Source organism: Copadichromis virginalis, linkage group LG3 (assembly GCF_057382275.1).
Source record: "Copadichromis virginalis isolate Kocher_CV1m ecotype Utaka linkage group LG3, C_Virginalis_male_GT1.1, whole genome shotgun sequence".
Taxonomy (NCBI): Eukaryota; Metazoa; Chordata; class Actinopteri; order Cichliformes; family Cichlidae; genus Copadichromis; species Copadichromis virginalis.
In genome coordinates this window covers 48,711,829-48,734,247 of record NC_140620.1, presented here as the reverse complement: position 1 = coordinate 48,734,247, position 22,419 = coordinate 48,711,829, and the positions used below count along the sequence as shown (strand labels likewise).

Genomic DNA, 22,419 nt, shown 5'->3' with positions numbered 1-22,419 from the left:
AGCGGGCTCTGTTGTTCTAATGGCACCATTTGACTGGCAGTGTATATATTTTTCGTGAGATATTTGTGAGATGGTTCATCGATATGACAGCGAATGACACGTTTTATGCTAACTTGTTAAGAAAAAGTTTGTTTTCCCTCACAAACCCTTGGTACCGCATGGACGAGTCGCTGCTCCAGTTGATGGCAACTGGATACCACTTGCGGTGTTCAGCAAATAAAGCACTTGATTAAAGTTTCCTCATAAAAGCTACAACGAATAGGTCAAACCAAATTCCAGGGAGAGCAAGGATGGAAAACGTGATACAAAAAACACTCGATGTCACATCAGTGGATGCGGGGAGTGAAGGGAAGTGAAGCTGACAGAAGAGGTATTATCAAGTGCTTTCATCTCTGACTCCAGCTCCCCTTGACCTTTTCCCCTGTGGAAAAATTTGGTGGGCTGGGGAGAAATGGACAGAGGAAATAATTGAGGCTAGAGCGAAAAAGACGCATTGGGTAAAGGATCCAAAGGTGCTAATCAATCTTAGACGACTTAATGGGCGATCCTCTAAAGTAAAGTTCCCTCCCTCTTTCTGCTTTTTAAGTTACTGTTGCTTTTGTTGGCTTCGTGTTTTATCCCACTTTGGGCGGGTAGCTGTGTAAGCAGCAATGTTCGGTTTGAAAATCCACTCTGTGATGAATTTACACTTTGCGATGGATGTTCCCAGGTGCGCTCACATAAGCCTAGTGTTTGCACAACCTCCGATGACCAATGAACAGAGACTCTCAACCCGTCTGAACGTGAATTAAGGACTGCTTACTGTAACTGCTGAAATGAAGCATCCTCTTTCACAAGTATATACACAGCGTGACACTAATGTACTTTTAACAAGGAGTAAAGTCATCGCCCTATAAAGCAGCGTGAGATGAGCATGTCCCAGCAGTTGTAAAAACATGTGACAGCACAGTTACTGCGTTTGCGGCCTGTGATTTCATGCAACGACAGAATGTTTGCTGCTCCCTGGTAAAAAAGAGCAAAGATAAGATACTGGATTAAAGAGAAGAGTTTCTGTAGCTGATAAACCTCTGGAGAAGAAATAAAAAGACATTTTCCCATCTAAGAGAAGAAAAAAAAAATCCCGCCAGTCCCCGCCCTTGGTTGGCCTGTGCAAATCAATATGAATTAGATGCATAAGCAACAAGTCTCCACTTTGTGCAGCCAGCTGAAAGAATAATCTGTGATTGGCACATCTTGATCTCCACAAGTGAGCCGGAGGCAGGGATTCTGAGGTCACCGCTCGACCGACTTTTGCTTCTTTTGCAGCGCTCTCGGCGCTAGCGCCCACTTGACACAGCTCGGAGTTTTTTTTTTAATGTAGATGCTATTGTTAAAGGGGCAAAAGTAGATTCCAGAGTTTTCCAGCAGCCTTCCAGGACATGTGGTGCTGGTTAGAAGGATTAAGCTCTTGTGGAGAAACAAGGAGGAGGTGGGGGGGGGGGGAGGTGGAAAGAAGAAGAACAAGAAGAAGAAGAAAAGGAAATATTTTCAGGACTAAGTTCAAAATCATCAGCGCCACGAGGTCTCTCTGTGGTAAATTAAGGGGGTCTTCAGCTCTCCAAAGGTGGCTTGCAGCCCCACACTCAGCATTCATCTGGAGCTCAGCTTGTTCAGAACAAAAAGTCCAAATATGTTCCATCCAAAGCTGAGAGAAGCCTCTTCCATCTGCTTTTTGGTGTAATTTCCAATTATGCAGCAGACTTTCACTGATCCCCTTTTGCATCCTATTCATTCCAAAGCTACCCACAATGCACCAGTAGCTCACCTTGGACAATCAATGAAAAAAAACTCCACAGGCATGAATGTAGGGACACATTCGCTCCTCAAAAGCCTGTTCAATGAAGACATACCTCTGATATTTTATTGACCTTGACTGAGTTTTCCTTTGCTGTAAAGCCAAACATGAGGAGCAAAGATGTGAGCGAATAGCTTATGACATGGTCGGGGAAATCAAACAATGTTGTGGGAAATGTGGACAAAACCATTTTAGTGGAACAAATCTGTTTGTTCTTAAAGGCAAATTCCTATTTTTACAGCCTTGGGTCTTATTATGTTGTTAAAACAAAGCACACCTACACTCAGGGGTTTTGTCTGGCATGCGGTTTCGTCCCACGGTGCAAAGTCATGTACGTGAGGTTAATTACAGATTCTAAATTGGCCATAGGTGAGGATGTGAATGGCTGTTTGTCTCTCCCTGTTAGCCCTGTGATGTACTGGCAACTTCTCCATGTGTACCCTGCCTCTCGCCCAGTGGCAGCTGGGGATAGGCCCCACCCTGTATGGTTAAGTAGTTAAGGAAATGGATGGATGGATTGATAAATGAGCCCGCAGACAGGACCATAGCCAGAATGTTTAAAATGCTGAGGTCACTGGATCACATTTACCTGCGGGGACTACAGCTGGAATGTAGCTAGTAACAAAATCCATTACAAAGCCTCTCTTTTCTTCTCTTTGACCCGACTACCACGTAAAGCATATAACTTTAAATCAAAGTGCAGATGTTTCATGAAAATAACGGACATTTTAATCAAATCCTGTGAATCTTCTGTAAGCTACACGTGTGGCTTACAAAACTCATCCATACTGCAAGGCGTGTAATTGTTGTGGAGATATTACAGATCAGAGCCAGCATGAAAATGTGACATCTGTAATATATGTATATAATCTAAAATCACCTGAATGTCAGTGAGCATCTGCCCACTCCAAGTATACTGTGGGGTCAGACGTGGCCCTGAAGTTACGAGCTACTTTTGACATGAGTGCACCAAATGTGGCCCAAATGTCACAGCACATCTGACATCTGGCCCCTCTATTGTGTCCGCCTGTGGCTGAGCTGAAGCAGCCATTCTCACCATGAATCAACATTATCAGTACAGGCCAAAAGAGACCTATACACAACTGTTAATACGGGCCATGTTTGGGCAATACATCCAGTGTTATCTGAGCCTAGATCCTCTAAATAGACAAAGAAGTGGCCTTCACATCCCCACTGATAGCTAAGGCCACATCCATACTGTAGTTTAGAAAGCAGTCTGCTATCAGATGTCTTTTAAAACAGCCTAATCTCAGCGCAGCCATGACAGGTGAAGGTTTGAATGGTTTAACTTAAGCCATTCTGCATTATTGCTTTACCAGGCTACAGTGCTTTCTACAGTGCTTTTGTTTATAGTGGCAGGAGCAATAAAGAGTGATTGAAAACTCTTAGAAAATGTTATGTGAACAGTTTGAATAAAGCACGCCTCCGCAATAAGCACATATAGCTACAACTTAAGGCAAAAAAGAGAAAAAAATACATTTGTTTAAAAGTTTAAATAGTTTATAATAGTTGAAAACTCACAGTATAACTGACACAAAAGCCTTGAACGGAACAAGCTTGAATGTGGAGCCTTTCTGTTCTATGATCAGACGAATATTTTTTATGTGAATGCCACACATTCTGGAAGTCCTTCAACTTTCAAAGGTTCAAGTGCTGCTGATTGAGTGTGGGAATTGACCTGGGAATGGCTTCATTGTTCGCAACGTCCGAATCATGAATGAAAGTACCAAACATTCAGCGCATTGTATTTGTGCTCGGATGCTCGACTTCAATAGGCAGCCTGTTGATATTGCACATTTGTGGAATTTCTTTCCTTTATGAATGCTAAATGAGGCAGCTAAGCCGCTACATGCTGAACATCTGCTATCGTGATGAACACTTTCAGATGGAATAATAATCCTTTTTCACAAAGATCTTTGGATTGTTCTTCCCTTTTCATTTTTCACCAAAGTCAGGATCCAGGGTTGAGAACCAAAGAGCCAAGACTTCCTTAAGCGCTCTTGACTTTCTTTAAAAAAACAAACAAAAAAACTCCTTTTCAGCAGTAGCTTCTGAGTGTTCTCAGATGTAGCCAAGCTAATTAGCACTCAGGCGAGCAGCACATGCTCTCACATACCTAGTGGGTCATAAAGATGTTTACTAAACCCTACTGAGGACAGCTAACAAAGGCTTTTAAAGGCAAATGGGAGGAAAACCTTTTTCTTGGTTGGCTAGGATAATGAAAGTTGTTCATTGAGGTTTTTGCTGTAAGTGCACAAGGAATGCACCATAAATGAGCTGCAACTGTGTGGGCCATTTCTGAAAATGTGAGAACTTGTTGCTACAGGGATTTTAACGGGCCAATTTTGGGGAAAAATGGAAATTGGGAGAGGGAAGTTTCGAGGTACAGTTACTTGGTGATAGCCCGTTTTAACAACAAATACTAAAACCGATCCAACAATCAGCTTATTCGCAGAATTTAATCGCCATGAAGTCACAAGTAGGCCGACATCAAACCGGGCTTCTTCTTCAGGCAAATTTGCACTGACAGTCTTAACTTTTCAACCCGAACGTGTCCTCGTTGGCTTCTTTTTAACACTCTCACACAAACGTTTTACACACATCAGGGGACCGTATCTTGAGCTTTGCCAGTTATACATCGACGTGAGCAAAGCGAGGAAAAGTTGCTGCTGTAGAGAGCCTGCGGGGCACAAGGTCCGCCTGGCCTTGACTCAGCTGCGAGCGACGAGCCAAATGGCCGAAAGTGTGAAAGAAGCCGGCCAACGTGAGGTGTCATAACAGCCAGGCGTAAAGGTGTTGATGAACTGCCGCGCTGGTGCGATAGCTCAAAAGTCTTTGAGAAACAAGGAAGGAGCTAACTTTCACCCAGGCTTCCCAGTTTCTTCACGATGCGGTCGTGTTGTTTTAGGCAGCTTCCAGCGGAGGAGGCCGACAGCCCAACGCGGCCTCCAGTTTCACTGCAGTAAACAGCAGGTTGTAAATAGAAACTGTCCTCCCAGACACATCGATCCATGATTTAAATCTGCCTTAGAGATGAGGCGCCTTTCCCCCCCCCCCGTTGGCTAACTTGTTAGCTTTGCAAAGCTTTCCAGATATTGGCCCATTTAGGTAATGAACCTCTCTATGTGTTGGACCGTAGACTCGGAATGTAGCGCGGCCAAACGAGACAAGTTTTTACAGTCACTAAAACGAGTAAAGACAGATCAACATAAAAGATAAAACCATAAAAGCTTTTGTTATTCATGAGCTTATTAAAGATTCCTGTTTATGGGTCACTTCAGCGAAAAGAAGGCAGGGAGTGAGCGGATTTTCATTCTTTGCTGGAGAATAAAACAAGGGATTGATTGTGATTCGGGTTCTTCCTGAAGGGTGTGTGCGCGCTGCATGAAATCCTACCACAAGCTCTGCCAGTCTCTCTGCTCTGACCATGTTGGCTCTGGTAATTGTATTATTTCATCTCACATGAACTATTTTTGCTGCGTTTCTCCTGCACTCAATCTCTCTCCGTCTCTCTTTTCATTTATAGGGACCTGAGGGGCCGCAAGGATCGAAGGTAAGTTACAGAAAATCATTTCTTTCTTCTTGCTGGCATTTCTTGCTTTTCTTAAAGAAAACTAAATGAGATTCGCTGACTTGGTTGTGACATAAAAGTACAAAGGAAACTTTTTTTTTTGTCCCTCTGTTGAATTCTGATCTAAACCAAACTGTTTTTCATTTCACAGCAGCTCTCGTTGCACAAACGGTTGTAAACGTGTTGTTTGATGAGTATGTTTACCTGCATATTAGCGACAGACACTGCGCAGTCATGGTGAATAAACAGGAGAAGTGGGGAAAAAAGGGTGACAGAGAAGGAGAGAGATGGAGAACAGAGAACCTGGAGCTAAGTGCTGTGATACAGGCTGCGGGTCCCTGGTGGCGCTGATGTGAGGAACAGATGTAAGCTATATCCAGCCATCAGGTAGCTGCCAGTGTTTGTTCAGTGTAACCCAATCAGACACTTCCTGTCTGCACTGTCATCTGTCGGCAAGGCCTCCCGTCGGCGTGGGAGAGGGAGTGTGTGTGTGCGGAGGGGTCAATGATGACACACCACAGTGTTAATGACTCATAAGCCAGGCCCGGAGGCTACTCAATTAGATCTGCTGCTAGTGGAGCGCTGTGTTTAGTAGAGGGGCCGCGTCGAGGGTTATTCAAGTTTCATCAGCTCGGTGACTGATTCAGTGCCACCGCATGACGAAAAAGTCCAGCGTGAACGGTTTTCAACCCTCGACACGATGCTTTCCTGCGACTGTATCTCACATCTCTCAAGCATCTCTGATACATCTTTAAATGCGACCGGGAACTCTATAAATAGCTTTTATTATGAAAGCGGTGCAAAAAGCCAACATAAGCAAACCGCGAAGAACAGAGAGCGGGCGTTCATTAAAACACGCTTGGCCCTCAGAGTCTAAACCAACTTTTACTAAGCTGACGCAGTAGATGCGGTAAAATCTCGAGTACATCTGCTGTGCGAAACATTTCTTTATTTCACAGGGCAGTACATTTTCAGTTTGAAGTGCAGCAGGAGTGTTCTCAGTCTTGCCTTCTGGCTGTATTGTCCATAACAGAGCAGATGATGAAATATGACATGCAGTATTTATGCTGGTCTGGCGCAGTAACATCAGAGCACGCCCTGATCAGCGGCAGACAGAACGGATACGCCGCCGGTGTTTATTTACAACCGTTGAGCCGGCCGTGACGGTACGAGCAGCGAGATGGTCGAATGTAATGATGCAAAAAACCCAACAAACTTTGCTTTTATTTCCCAGGGTTCACTCGGGCCTCCTGGCATCCCCGGTGTTGATGGACTGAAGGTGAGCAAACTCATTTACACTGAATTCTTGTAAAGCTCTACACTTCTGGGCTTTTAACTAGTTCTTGCTGACTTGCTGTTGTTTTTATTAGTGAATGTACTTTTCCAAGAGGAAAAAAACACCACTACTAGGCAGCATTATTGTCCCTCAAGACTTTTTATGTGTCCCTAAAATAAAAATATGCACACAAAGTTCAGAGAACCAACATCCATCTGCATACCTGATAGTATTTTATCATGAAAAGGCTCACTTGAGCATTAATCTTTCGTTAATCTTTCTCCCCATGTGTTTTAGTTTTTTATATAAGAAAAAAAAAGTTCTGACAGTTTCAAACCACTATTTCGGTTTGGGAGAAAACCCGTGGGCTTCTTCTTCAAGCCTTAACCACAAAGTACCGTTCTGGCTGCCTCTGAATCTGTTCACACACTCGGCTCATGTCTGCTATTCATTCTCGGAGCGGATAAAGAAGACGCAGTGCAGGTGTTTCACAATGGGTGGAGGGAAGGAGAAAAAAGAGATGGAAAAGCATATTTATTCCAGAACAAACGATGGTATAAGTGAAGAGAATGAATGGAGAGGCAGTTTGAGGGTTGCATCGCTCTAATCTGAAACATGCACTTATAAAGAAAGGAGAGGCACGTATGGCTGTAATAGGAACCAGAGTGAAGAAGTTTCATTTTAAAGTAAAATCCATGCTAACTCTGGCTACAGTGGAGGCTGAAAGCTTAATTCTGTTTCCAAAATGAAAGGAGTGAGGTTTTGTAGCAGCCATGAAATAGATCTCCAATGCTGTGCAGTGCAGTTATAAAGCAGAACCTGTTATGGTATGTAAGTCTCACTCTTGCAGAAAGTTTGACTCAAAAGCAGTTAAAGGTGCTCAGGCGGCAGTGGCGGGTCCACTCGCACAGACACGGTATTGATTTGACATGGATATCCCAGCAGAATCACTAATGCCACCTTATCAAGCCAACCTTTGGAGTTCCTAACAGACTCTATCATCATTATGTCAATAGGGTGTCATTATTATGTCAATGACTTCCATATGCGGCTGACGATTGATCTGAGGCTTCGGCGTTTATGACGAACATCACCACGAGTGTGTAGCTGCAGGGACACGCCCAGCGCGGATCAGACACGCCGAGTTTCCCATGAGCATGAAGCATTTTGGGGAACAGTGAAAATAGCATTAAGATATTGAAAAATGACATCCAGTAACACAGTTTTCCTTCGAATATGGCCAGTACCGAGCTGCCTGGTGACATGTATTTTAATCCAAGTAATGCACTGCGTTATTTTTCCACTCTGGCTACATTAATCAGCTTCATCTGGTTAAAGCTGTCTGTCTGGGCTGAGGAATAGCTACTGCTCCTCTGAAAGGGTAATGACGTGGTATGTTTGCAAAGGTCAGGAGGTTAATTGTTTCTGGCAGCAGATGGACAGAGGTTGGTTTTTCAGCTAGGGAGCCGCGGAGACAAGGGATCGAGGCTAACGGCAAACTGGCATCCGTCAGACGGGCTTGGCTTTTCTTCTTCTGCACATACACAGAACCAAACCAGATAATTAAGCTTTTAATCAGCTTGTTTATCCTCTCGTCTTTCACATTCACTTTGTGGTTTCAATATTTGATACATGTGAACGTTTGGGGAATGTTATAGAATTCATAGTGCTGTAGCTGTACATTTACGCTCCTTACAGCAGTTCTGTCAGTGTAGCTGTATCTCACCTGTCTCGTGCTGCATTACCAACTATCCTGAAAAAGCCCTTTGCACCATACACTCACTCTTGTGTCTGAGTCAATTGTTATCTCAATTTTAAGAAGAAAAATATGCATTTTCTTTTGTTTTGTTTGCTTTTTGTGGGGTGGGGAGTGTAGGGGTCATATCTCCTGACCTTGAATCTTTAGTCGAACTGCTTACGCAGCACACTGAGTCAGTCACTGTGTGTATCTTGTGCTGTCCGTAGGGGGATGTTGGCATCCCAGGACTGGACGGTGTTCCAGGAGCCAAGGTCGGGGTGCACACATATTCTGTGTGCTCATATTCTTGTGAAGTCATAGCAGTCGCTTTTTTCCCCCTTTTTTTGGGTTAACCCTCTGAGGTCAAAGTCATGTTATCCCACCCTGCACTTTGTGAGAGCAGCAGCAACCATTGCCAGCAAACTTTGCAATATCAAACTAAAACAAAATCCTGAATCCCAAATATCTGTTGAGATGATCTAAAATATAAGACTCAATGTGAACACTTTTGCTGTTATATGGATTATTTTACATAGCTTAACAATATCATTATCACATCAGAAACCTTCCATGTAACTGCACTGTTAGTATATAGTTCACACTTTTAATACAAACTGAAACAGAGACTCCGTGAGGCTGCGTCTTGCTGCAGGGTCATCTTAATTCAGTCATGTGATTTGGAGATGTCCCTTGACTCCAGAGGGTTAAAGTCATTTGCAATACTTTCCTTATCCTCTCACAGAAGCATCTCCCCCTTTCAGTCATTTTTCATCTTACCTTTTGACCATCAGCCGTTTTGTCCCTTTGTGATTTCTTTTTCATGGTTTTGAAAAACATGCATATACATGTATTCGTCTTTGATGTAACAGAAAATATATATCCTCCATGAAGACTTTAATGCATGGTATAAAAATATGTTGCAATGATAATGCAAGGACGATTTTAAATTTAAAAAACAAAAAAGTTCATGTCAGGGTCTGTCTGGGGAAAAAAAGCAGTCATAACATTTATAATCAAATATGAATTTAACCCCAGATACGATCTGACCCTGAGTGTGTGCAATAACCCCCCCAAACCCTCATTTTTTCTATCTCTGCTGCTCTGCTTTCCTTCCTAACAGGGTGAAATGGGAGAACGAGGTGAAAAGGTAAGGCGCTAATTTGGATCTTCGGACATTATTGCTAGCGTCAGTCTGTTATCTCATCACCACGACTGCAGCTTTGCCTTTACATCTCCCAGCTCCAGCTAGTTTTTTTTTTTTTTTTTTGAAGTTGCCTCCCTTCTGTAACTTAGCCACCAGTGAGTCAGTGATTTAGTGAGTCACAAAAACTGCACCCAGCTTCACCGACTCCAGGCCGTGAAGTAAACCTAAGAACAGATCCATAAAACAGCCCCACAGAGGAACGGCAGCTTTATTCCCTCTGTTCTGTAATTGTAATGGTGCCCTTATTTGCTGTTGTTGGACGGCAGCGGGGTGGGAGGTGTGAAACACTGACCGGGATGACAGTGCAGCGGGCTGGAGAGTTAAGTGATGACTTATCGTGTGTGCTTCATCGACCACAAAACTGGCCCTCGGGCAGTCGTTGTCAGCTGGATCAGTTCTGAGCTGAATCAGAGACAGTGTCTCTGTCGCTAACACACCTGGCTTGCTGTAAAGATGTGACAGCATCTCCTAGCAATCCCAGTTCACAGCATCGTGTGTATCCTTTACCGCGATGCACAAAAAAAGGTCAAAGTGAAAATATTTTTTTAGCACAATGGATTGAAAAAGAACACGAGCGTCCAGTGTGTCAGTTCGTGTTAGTATGAACCTGGTTCTGTGCTTTGTCGACTCCTGGCCGCTTGGCTTTGCCACAATTTCCACGTCTTAAACATCGTGACCAGTTTTCCAGAAGAGGGATGCATCTTTTTCAGATCATTTCATCAGGTTGCAGGAGGGTAAAGAGGAAACCACGTCCAGTTAATTAAGAAAATTCTGACAAAATAAACAATTTGTTCTGCAGATTTAATTTTTTTTATCATTTCCAGTCATATAATCATCCTGAGACTTGTCAGAGCACTAATTGGGGTCCTGACCTTCGGGTTTGGAAGAGATGCCATGTGGCAGGCCAGCGCTGCTAGCAAAAACTGCACTTTTTGGCTTTGTCGATGCAACTTATGATAAATTCCTAAATGGAAAAATAAACAGCAGTTTGAAACATTGAAGCTGTTAAAATAATCTCGTTTTCTTGAAGTTCTTTTTTTTTTTTTTAATAGCGTAACACAATGAGACACCCTTTGATTTCATATCCTTGGAACTGCAAGGCGTTGTTTGATTCGCGGTCTAATCTTAATATAAAATCATGGGGATTTATTAAAAGTGAAATCACCTTTTCCCTGCCAGGCAGCTTGGCTCAAAGTACTCTGAGGTTTTATTTTCAGAGGAGTCAGACATGTTAACATTAAACACTTGTTTTTTTCCTCATTAATTAGTCAGCAAGCTAATTAAAAAAGAAAAAAGGCTTCTAACAGATAAAAAGGGAAAGTAGAAAGCTTGTTGCAGTTTTTTTTAAATATATGTATATATTTTGACATCACAACAGGGATAACTTACAAAGACACTCATGATTGCAAATCATTGTGTTTCCCCATTTAATTTCATTTGATGAAACATGTCATGTTTCACTACATTTACACAGTCGGGATTTATAGCCGTGCTGTGATACGAAATCCACTGATAAAACAAGAGTGTAGCAACATTTTACAGAGTCTGTGAGTCTGTGTGCTTTGAGTTAAGTTCTAACCAGCGTGCTGACATGCTGATGCTGAGCAGATAGATTTACCAGCTTGGTATCGTATGCTAACTGTTGCTATTTAACAGGAAAAACAAAGTACAACTGAGAGCCTGGGAATGCGCGTAGAGTGTGCATTTGAGACATGACAGCCTCTTGGGGGTGTAGAAAAAAAGCTGGCTCACCAGACTTACTCATTTGAAGGTTATTCCAACAACGAGACATTCTCCTTATAAAGAAAACTACCAGTCAAATGGCTTCCACCGAGTCATATCGTGGATGGGACGAGCTATGATCCCGGCCGTACAGCAAATATTGCAAAAGTTGGGAGTTAAGAAGTGAAGTTTATCACAGCTCTCAATGCAGTGAGCTTAGGAGCTTCGTAACAGGGCATCACCTAAATATTACATTTATATTTGAACTTCATTTGACGGCTAAGTGATCAAAGTGAAGATAAAGCAGCAGCTTTGCTCCAGTGCAATCACAGAAGAAGAAGAAGCTTGTCCTACTGTGTGCTAAGCTTGTTAAAGCAATCATGTTTCATGTCATGTACTGTCAGCACTGACTCATTCCTGCGTCCAAGAGACTGAACAGGTTTCTGTGATGTCATTGCAGGGTGATTTGGGTGAGGACGGACCGAAAGGTGAACCGGGAGAGAAGGTATGTGAAATCCTCTGAGTTTTTGTTCTCTTTTGTTTATGTCTTGGACGCTGCACAGGGAACCAACAGAGAGGCTGTCGGTGGCCAGAAAACAGTAAAAAAAAGTTAACGTCAGCCTTCTGAGGAGAACTGTAATGTTCAGTAGAAACAGCTGGGGTCAAGGGTCATCAGTTGTACTGTAGTCAAGGCTGCACATAAGCAGTCATCCTGGCACTTGATGTGTCCTTTGTATTTAATGTGGACTTAATTGCTATGCTACGCTGATGCTACATTTTCTGGTTGGATGGTTTCTGCATTAATTTGGTACCATTTATCTTCAAGACAGCTCTGCTGGGCAGATTGTTCAGAACTAAACTAATAGATTCATGTTTCTGTCCAAAAAGCTTTTGTTTTCGGGAAGAGTTTCTTTGCTTTGTATTAGCACACTGACATCATATCCAGAAACACATTATGCTTGCCATGCTGCCTTCGCTCTTATTATTTTCTTTAAGGAGCATTTATGAAAATAGGTCACAGCCTCATTTGTATTGGATGACCTCTGGGCAAAATTTGGACCTCTTTACTCTTCACAAGTTGTAAAACATTTCAGAAACAAATCAATTATGGATAGAAATGAGCTATTTTTTTGGGGGGGGAAATGTTGATTTAGCTTCTCACACTAGTGGGGAACAATAAAGATTCTCCTTGGAGTTGCCAAAGAAACTGAAACGCAGTATCTGAGGGCAAAATGCTGTGATGTATTATACACCAGAGGTGCTTATACAGAGTTAGGTATAAAAACAAAATGTAACCGATAAACCGGCAGCAGACCAGAAGCCATGTACTGAAAATGTCACTGCCAATTTATTGCTGTTCGGTGCAGAAAAACTTTGATAACTTCTCATTTTATGGGCACTGTGGTTTTTAAAACTCGGCAGCCAAGAAAGGACACCATTGGAGGGAAACAGATGCAGGATGTCATCTGTGGAAAATGAGTGAACAAAAAGGAAAAGAGGAGGGCGATAAAACTTTGCAGCTCAAGCACCGCTTTGATCTAGTTTACCTTGGTGCAATAAAAGGAGAGAAGATGATGGATTTTTGCTTCAGGAGTGAAGAAGAGTAAGATGAATCGGATAACCACGGGAATTCAGACTTCTGTAGACGATCACCTGCCATTCATTCGGGTGCACACTGATGCGTTTCACAGCGAAAGGCAGACTACAAATAATTATGATTTCTGCCATGTTTACGATGGATGTGGATTACCTCATCTCAGACTGTCAGCATCAGGACGTAAAAATGAGTGTTTTGTTTAACGTAGCGCACAACATATGGCGAGAGGAATTCGAACCAATAGACATCCAGATGAGTTTACCAGATGTCAGGCACACCGAGGGCTGATTGATTTTCAGTGCAAGTGAAGGGAACGTGTTGCCAAGCGGAGCCCCCTGTCATCAGAGTTTTGCATCTGATCACTTTCTCTTTTATGATCGTGTTGTTGCTTCACGGGAGGAAGATGAAACCAGAGAACAGAGGGACATGGGAGGGAAGGAGGGCATCTTTAGTCGTCCATGCTGAAGATGCCAAAGTTAACAATACACAGCACGCACTGCGGGGAAAGTGTGGTAATGTGAGGTGAAAGGTGAAGCAGCGAAAGCTTCGCTATGGTGAGCAGAGAGACCTCGGGGAGTGCAGAGAGAGGGGGGGAGAGAACTGGTGGTGTAAGCAGTCTGGCTGTGCTTTGCATGATACAAAGGGAGATTGTTTTGACTGTGGGGGACCTGTGAAGTGTGAAAGAGACTAAATGACAGGGCAGATATACTCTGACTGACATGCTCACTCGCTCTTAAGAGCAGGTTAAAAAGCTGACATGCTGAGGACTCCAACAGCTCCAAGTAGTCTTGAGTTTAGTTTCTTGTTTGTATAAGCTCATGTGCGGATAATGTAATTGAATTCCATAGAAATATACCTTGTTTTCCAGGTGTTTATTGAAAACATTGCTGTAAATAAATAATTTGCTACAACTAGCTGCTGACAACCCCCATGGAAAGGAGTATATTCACTAAAATGTTGGAGAGTAGTTGCTATAGGTTGCTGGGTGTAGAGCATCATCCAAAGCAATCGCTAGAAGGTCTTCAATACAGAACCACATATCTCTATGCAATCAATTTCATTTAGCGACTGGCAGCGACCAAGATCAACCACATGGGAGCTGACTGGGGAATGCATATTTTTCTCACCTAGAGTTGTCAGGGAGTGGCAACCCCAGGTAATCCCTGACCGGTTGGCAAGTGGAGGTTTCTACGTGTGGCAGGATAAAAATCGGTTGCTGGAGGTGATCCACCAAAAATCTCCTTGCGGCTGCCTTGGTTGTTAGCAGATTGCTTCGGACACCCATTTCATAGTAGATACCAGTTTGCCTCCAATCAAACTGTAATCAAACTAGTAAAAATTGTAGTCAAACTTGTAATCAAGTTACCATAGCAGCTAAAGTTTGCCCGAGTTATGAGCAATCACGACCATCATACGTGCAAACAAGGCAGTCGCAAGAAGGTTTTCATTACAGGACCGTTTACCTCTATGCAACCAATTTTTTCTAGTACTAAAAGCAACCTAGTGCAACCACATGGCAACTGGTTGGGGAATACACATTTTTCCCTAGCAACCGGAGGTTGTAAGGGGGTCACTAGCTTCTCTTTTGGCCTGCATGTGTGGGAGTTTAATTTAAATACCGGACAGTCATCAACTACTCAGCAGTTCTTCAGGGAATGCACACTTTTCTCTAGTGACCAGGAGTTACCAATCTCTGTGACTAGCCTCATATATACGAATTATAAAAAATATATAATACTGCAAAATGCAATATGGGGGGAAACATGATCATACTAAAACATGCGTGATCATAAGTCATGAGCTAAATGTAGCAGGGGAAAAGTAGTAGGTAATAGGTATGTTAATTGTACATAAGAAAAGCATCTGTGTAATTATACTCACTTATGTTCACTCACTGTTTAGTATACATTTATATAACACATTACCTGCTCTGTTGCGTCCGTAAGCCATCATTAAGCGTAGAGAGAAATGTTTCTAACAGCCCCTGCATGTCCATTTTTGGCCTCATTTAAAACAAATCATTACCACAGTTAAAAGCTTTAGTTCTAAACCATTTCCTTCTGATGCATTCAGCCTAAGTATTTAAGTAGGTGTGAAATTAACAGTGACTCTTCTTGCTGAAAAAGTTGGACCTCACAAATTGAAAAATACTTTAAAGTTGTTTTCTTTTTTTAATACACAAAATCAAACTTTGGATTTTGTTTTGGGAAGTTCCAGGCTATGAGTGCTTGGCTCTGGCCAGTCTGGCACAGCGGTTGGTATAATTTTTGAATCCTAAGATCCGGTCCAAGCTGTTGTGAACTGGCAGCATTTCAAATACTGGCAAGGCCTCTCTGCCCTGGGAGCCAATCACAATTTGCATTGCCTCACATATATCTTAACTCAGGGACAGGGGGTAATATTTAGCCGGGGCCCGCTGAATTTGGTCATCACTGCTAATGGCTGTAATGTGGAGTAAGACTCATATTTTGATGACTGCGGTGGTATTAATTTGTCACAATTCAGCCATGCCTTCATTGCTCAGCGATTAATTCTGCGCTCATCTCAATCCCCAAGCAAACAGCTGGAAAATGGCATGATTTACTAGGCATACATTTTGCGCCCTTCATGCTATTATCTCTAAATGCCAACGGGCAGCGACAGGTCTGGGTGCCTGTAATGAAGTGGAGCTGCGGTGACGGCTCTCCATCTTAGTCTGCTCTGCGGCTAAATCGAACGCTGTAGCCTCACCGTGGTAATTGGCCCAGTTGGGACGTGTCAGCACTCTGCGCCACACCTCAGCACACCTCCCAGCTCCGCCGCTTTTTCCATCTCATACTCCTACATTTGGAAGAGATTAAACTCTCTCTTGGTCAGGGCTCTCGTTCGGCTTCTAGAGCTCGGTGTCACTTGTGTTAGATCGGTCACACCAGCGAGCTTCTTGCTTCAGCAGCCGAGGAATGAAGGCTCGATCGCTTTTGCAGCATCCTCCTTGTTTTCAGGGCTCTGCTTCACACGGCCAAACTTTACAATCTATTATGTAACGTTTTATTTCTCCGCAGTACGAGCGCATTACGATCCTGCTGTGATTAATTATGTGGAAACGGTTAATTATGCTTGCATATAGCCCACTGATCATGAGCGTCACAAGGTAATTTTGTTGTTGTTGTTTTTATTGCTAAAATTGTAACAGTTAAGTACAAACGTGGCACCTTTACCCCTGCCGAAAGCAGCAGGTGTGAAGACACAAGAAAGTCAGGAAAATGGGCCCCTGTCTCCTTCTTTAGTATATATATATATTTATATATGTTTTAAGATGAAATAAATCCATGTTGTCTCCTAAGTATTTGGCCAGAAATATTTCTATTTAATTGTGTAAAATGATTTAAAAGCTTTTTTTCTGTATTTTTTGTAGTGAACTGTAAAACTTCATCCATTTAGATCTTGTACCCCAATAAAATATAAAAGAACTTGTGAAAATGTCCATTTATATATATTAAAAAGTGGAATGATGAATTTTTAAGATTGGGATAGAAGCACCCCTGAGTATGCAGCGAAACCCAGCTGTAAACAGTAACGCAGTTTATTGTGTGCAAAAAAAAAAGAGCCACAATTAAACATTGCCTTGTGTGCTATGCATCATAATGACTCCCATAAAAAGCTGAGGGCGAGAGGCATTCCTTCAGCAACTTCTGAGCGCGAGGCGTATGTGTAGTGAAACCACAGAGTCCACACCAGAGCTAAAGACCCAGCCTCCTCCTCCCCACTCCTTTTTCCCACCAACCACCCGTAATTAGGCTTATTGGCCCCTTGTTTTATGTCTGTTTTTACTGTACACTGCAGTAGTGATGCAGTGCATAGAAAAAAAGGGTCTGGGTTCTTGGTGTCTGGACAGCTTTGCTGGAAAAATGTGATATAAGTAGCTCTGTCTCCTTCTAGTTCCGTGCCATATCTAAGGAGAAGCAATGAACAAAGCTTTCAGTGGTTCCTGTTAGTGTGCCTCCTTAAACACCTTCACCTCCTATACTGCTGTGGATTTCTTCTTATTGTATATAGTGTTAGATTTCACCCTGCATGTCATCACCCCTGCCCAGCTGCAGGGTAAAACTGAAACGATTCCCAGCACCGTAGTCATAAAAATGCTGTCTCCAGCTTTTGTGAAAAGGTACATTCTCTGTTTAGAATAGCAAACAAGCTGCTCTTCAAATTGTGTTTTCACCCAGTTTTATCCAGTCAAATGCAGCAGTTGTGAAATTATGCTCCGCATTGTTCGGTAAATGGATTTCTTTTCTATAAGTCAGCATTTTGTAAATGTAATTGCACAATAATGTTGACTCCTCACAGACAAGCCCATCGACTATTTTAACAGTCTCTGTCACTTTTTGTTTTGCCTTTTGTGTCTTTCTGACTTTTCTTCTGTGACTCTTTCTTAGGGAGATGCAGGCTCCTCTGCAGCAGGCATCAAGGTGAGAGCTAAGCTAAAGCCACTGTCATTTTGTCCTTGATTTAAGATTTTTAAATGGAAAAATGTAATTCATTAAGGTCCAAGTTGTGACTGTGTGTGCATCTACAGGTATTTTTTAAATAGGGTTGACTGTAGACAGCAGAAAAAGGACAGATGTTCCTTGGTTTGTTAACTATCCTTTGGAGCATTAACATCTGGCATTTTAGCCTTTACCAGCTTGGCTTTTTGGCTTCTGAACTCAATATATTAGCATAACTGGCTGGAGTGCTAGTTTATTAGCTAGTGTTAACTAAACTACGCTAAAAAAAGCAGTAAAGCATCAAGTGAGTTTAACTTGTTAGATACTGATCTGGTCCGTTAAGTAACAGAGGGGGTTGTTAATCAGTTTCAGCTGCTTTGGTGTTAATGACATTAACAACAGGTGCACTACAGGGGAACAACGAGACAACCCCCGAAACAGGAAACAGGTTTTACAGATAGAGGCCACTGACAGTTTTCTGACTGTTTTAGTTTTGCATTTTGTGTCTGTATCGCTGCTGGTAGCGTGAGGCGATACCTGGACCCTACAGACGTTACACAGATAGTCCAGTTCCTCCAGGATGGCACATTGTGATGTGCCACTGGCAGAAAGTTTGCTGTGTCTCCCAGCACCATATCAAGAGCATGGAGGAGATTCCAGGAGACAGGCAGTTAGTCTAGGAGAGCAGGATGGGGCTGTAAATGGTTCTTAACCCATTATCAGGATCAGTATCTCCTCCTTTGTACAAGGAGGAACAGGATTAGCACTATATAAGGACTGCCAGACCTACAAAATGACCTCCAGCAGACCACTGGTGTAAATGTCTCTGACCAAACAATCAGAAACAGCCTTCATGAGGCTGGCCTGAAGGCCCGACGTCCTCTTGTAGTGCCTGAAACGTTGTTCAGCATGACAGGTTTAGTGGTGGATCAGTGATGGTCTGAGGAAGCATATCAATGGAGAGGCATACAGAGCTCTGCAGGCTAGCCAACAACACTCTGGCCTTCATTAGGTATCCTAGGTATCATTAGGTATCAGGAAGAAATCCCTTGGTTCGATTTTCTGAACCAGTGCTGGTGCAGGTGGTCCCGGGTTCCTCCCAGTGCACAACAATGCCAGCCTCAAGTGGTGAGATTTCACAGGCAGTTCCTGGAAGATGAAGGACTTCACTGGCTCCCACACTCACCTCAGCTAAATCAAACAGAACATCTCTGGGACATTATGTTTGTTTCAATGAGAAAATTAGATTTTCTCAGATTGAAGAACTGACAGGAATGCAAAAGGCGAGAGAGAGACGGGGAAACTGCGGGTTGGCTGCTCTGAGCCAAAGGGCATGTGGGCACCCGCTCAACACAGTGAGCTAAACCAACGCCCTTCTCACTGAGATTCTGTTAAATTTTTTAAGTATAGTTTACTTACCAGACGAATGCTAGCCTGTGCTACTTTCATTCATTTTAATTGGATTCAATAAGGAAAAATTGGACTTCCATTAGTAAAGCAATAACACAATAATGAGCTACAGTGTTACTCTATGAACAGGAATAGGTAAGTGTAGTCAACATGAAAGAAAATAAGATTCAGATAGCTATACGTACTTGGATCAGGGGTCTTTTTTGTTACCAATTGAAACTAACTACTAAGATTAAGAACTTATAAAGGACTTTCTGTTAATACATGCAGAACAGAAGTACAGATAGTTGGTGGTATTTTGAAATCGGTCACACCGGTTAAATAGAAAACTCTTTACATGTATTACAGGGTGAACCTGGAGAGCCTGGAAGAAGTGGACTAAAGGTAACGACTACACTTTGCTACACCTCATGGCTTTTTGATACACAGCATAAAGGAAGTAGTACATAATTACATGCAACAGTCATAGTAGTATGGTTTTAAATATGCCGACATATTTTACTCAAAATATAACTCGACCAGTGAATAGTTTTAGGAAACCTGAGTGTATATGAAAGTCTATTTATTTTTCATCATTGTGCCTGTACACATCGAAACTTTTGCAAATTAGAAAAGCTCAAATATGGACATGCTCATTCAAAACTCAGCCGAACGTTACTGTTTAAATGGCATTAAGAATGCAAGTTGACCTTCAGTACATCACAGCCCTTCACTTCACTTTAATTCAGCTTGATTGTTGTTTAGAGCCAGTGTAGGGTCTCCAGTTTCATACTAACACCTCTGGATATACTAATCTTCTGGATTTTTCTCTTTTTTTGGCTCCTTGTTCTTGTTTCCATGTTTCTGCGTGCATTTCCCTTAGCTCCAACCACAAGGTCACCCTATTCTGCTGCTTCAGTTTTATTGTTCAAGCGATATTCGCCGCTACGACCTCTGTTCCCGGCCGTTGTTTGTTGTAGTGTTTGACATACTTTCCGAGGCAACAATGGCAGCCAGGAGAATGTTGCTGAAGAAACAGCTTTTGTTGAGAAACTAATAAACAGTCACGCCGAAGAAGAAAACTGAGCCATTGTCCGGCCTTTGACCAGACTTCTGCTGACATTGCACCAATGCCTCATGTAAATTACACTCTCAGTCTCTTTTATCTGTTTGGACAAACTAGTTCCAGGCGACAGAAAGGTTGTTTTTTTTAGCAAGTGCCTCTTATTTCCTGCTTTGCCGCCAAGTAAAATTGTGGCCTAACTAACTTTTAATGCTTAATCATATTGTTCGTTTTACATCCTGCTTGTGCTGACACACTTAAAAATTGGGGTTTTTTCACATAATAATGTCACAAGATTGAGTTGTTGTTTCCCATTTAACATCACCATTGGGTGGCACTCATTTATTCAGCTGTCAACAAGAAGGACTTAATTTTTTATAATGCTTTCATTAGCAGCAATCGCAGTTTACAGCCTCCTCTCTGATCCCCCGAGTGCCATTACGATTCATTATTCTTGAGCGGCGCTAATCATTTCTTTTCATATGCCATAAATCCAGTGGTCATAGTTTTCCCGTTAAGTCAGAAATTTTTATTTTGAAAGTCTCAAAGTATTCTCATCGGAGGATTGGGGGGGGGAGCCTGACCTCTTGAGTTTTCCACAGTCGAATCAAATGACTGCGTTCTCAGCTTGACAATCACCCGACCTTGATAATAGAAAAATACGCCAACTCTTCCTACGCTGCCAAACTCGGAGGACCTTGAAGCCATGGCAGCTTTCGCAAACAGCTTTTGCAACTTTAACCCAAAGTATCAGACGATTTTTCCTTCCAGAAACCCGAACACTTCACACCTGCCCAAACCAATAAAATCCTAAAAATGAAACTCAGTTGCACTTTTTGAAGGGTTGACAAGTACTAATCGCGCTGTCAAGCCATGGCTGCATGAGTTGGTCTGAAAGTGCATGTGCAAGTACCTTCTGCTGATGCTTACCACAAGCGAATGACGGTGAAAATACAATTTCTGGACAGCGGGCAGCTTTTCAGAACCACGACAGCTTGATAGACAGAGGAAAACACAAATAGAAAATAAAGCATAGAGCTTTTCAAACCCAAATGAGGCTTGACTCAGCTTAGCTTGGCTTGGCTGTAACATGTCACACTCTTCTTGTGTAGGGAGAGCCAGGACTTCCAGGGCTGCCTGGACTACCAGGGATAAAGGTAAATGCTTCGTGTTTTCATCCACCCTCCCATCAGTGTTGTCCCTGTCCGTCAGCTTCAGTCCATCTGTGGTAGAGTACACATCTGGCCTGCTGTCACGCCGTCGTGGACCGATCTCGCTTCTCCTGCTTTGTGGGGATTCGCACTTCAGCTTAGCAGCGCGGTAGCTGCTGCGAAGCGAAAGTGAGGAGTTTAGGCGAAATGACAAAACCAAACAGTCTGAGCTTTTGATCTAAAGATGCCAGCGTTCAGCAGGAAAACTGTCTCATTAGGATTCGTGAATAACACGGAGGTCCATGAATTAATGATCGAATGCTGCTTAGCAGGCAGACATTTCAGTCGACTTCCTGACGGTGGCAATCAGGAGGCTCAATGTGTCAAAAGTGCTGCTCGTTAAAAAGAGGAAGTTTAACTTTTATTTGATTATTCCGGGTTTTTTAAAGCTACTGTTTTCCCCGTATCAAGAGCAGATGGCGAATCGAAAAGCACAAATGGCGCATGTTAAAGAAAATCAATGCACTTGTGGACCATTAAGCTTAAAATATAACTGTTGAATGTAAGGAATGCTCACACGGACATGGAGATGATGGTGCTTGTTATGCCTGTTTTGTTCTTTTCTTTTCATATGCTTGGAACGTGCTGGGCTTGTTAAAAAAAGGCCCTTTCATTTTACACTTTATATACTCCTGTTTTGACTTAAGAGGCCTGTATGCTTGATGGATTCTAACAATATTTTTTTGCTAACGTAGCACTCGGCCTTGCACTTTGTTCTGCTCTCTGCATTCTTTGCTGTTTATCCAATCAAAGTTTAAAGGTTTGAAAGCCAAATGTCCATTGCCTCTCTGAGGGCTTCCAGAGTGCCTAATGTTCTCTAGGTTGCAGATGGTGTAATAATACATTCCGGTTAAGTAATTTCCCAATCAAATGTTATGTAAATCAAACCCAGTGTCGCACTTCATGCTGGACCCTCGCTCCTCATACGTGAAAGTGTAAATGCAGGAAAATTGGAAGCGTCTCCGTGAGCGGCGCAGACCCTCTTAATCAGAACGCTTCTGCGTGCCCCGATGAGTTTCTAACAAGGTCAGTCGTAACGTCTATTAGGATTCATAAGAGGGAGAGACTCGTTAATATATGAGGAACCAGGGGATAAATTAACCAGCCACTGATAATGTGTGTCTGTGAGTGTGATTTATGCATGAGTGCGCGCTTGTGTGCGCGTGCAAGTGTGCAAGCTGTAAGTGCATGCCTGTCATTATAAATGTGTTTGCTCATGCATCTTGTGTGTGTGTGTTTAGTGCTCATTAGCAGCGCTACATGAGAGACGCCCAGTGGAAAAATTAATAATAGCTGCTCGTGGTTGTGTTTTTGTTTTTGTTTTTTTTGC

At 42.6% G+C, this 22,419-nt stretch overlaps 1 protein-coding gene across 1 annotated transcript in view; it reads left to right on the top strand.

Annotated features, from left to right (window-relative positions):
• The window catches only part of col25a1 (collagen type XXV alpha 1 chain), a 157,214-nt gene that overhangs the window by 118,631 nt on the left and 16,164 nt on the right, over nt 1-22,419 (top strand). The window contains exons 10-17 of the mRNA XM_085451472.1: nt 5,382-5,408; nt 6,661-6,705; nt 8,668-8,712; nt 9,561-9,587; nt 11,827-11,871; nt 17,376-17,408; nt 19,185-19,220; nt 20,991-21,035. Of these exons, the coding sequence (XP_085307598.1) occupies nt 5,382-5,408; nt 6,661-6,705; nt 8,668-8,712; nt 9,561-9,587; nt 11,827-11,871; nt 17,376-17,408; nt 19,185-19,220; nt 20,991-21,035 (303 nt within the window). The remainder of the gene's footprint in view (nt 1-5,381; nt 5,409-6,660; nt 6,706-8,667; nt 8,713-9,560; nt 9,588-11,826; nt 11,872-17,375; nt 17,409-19,184; nt 19,221-20,990; nt 21,036-22,419) is intronic.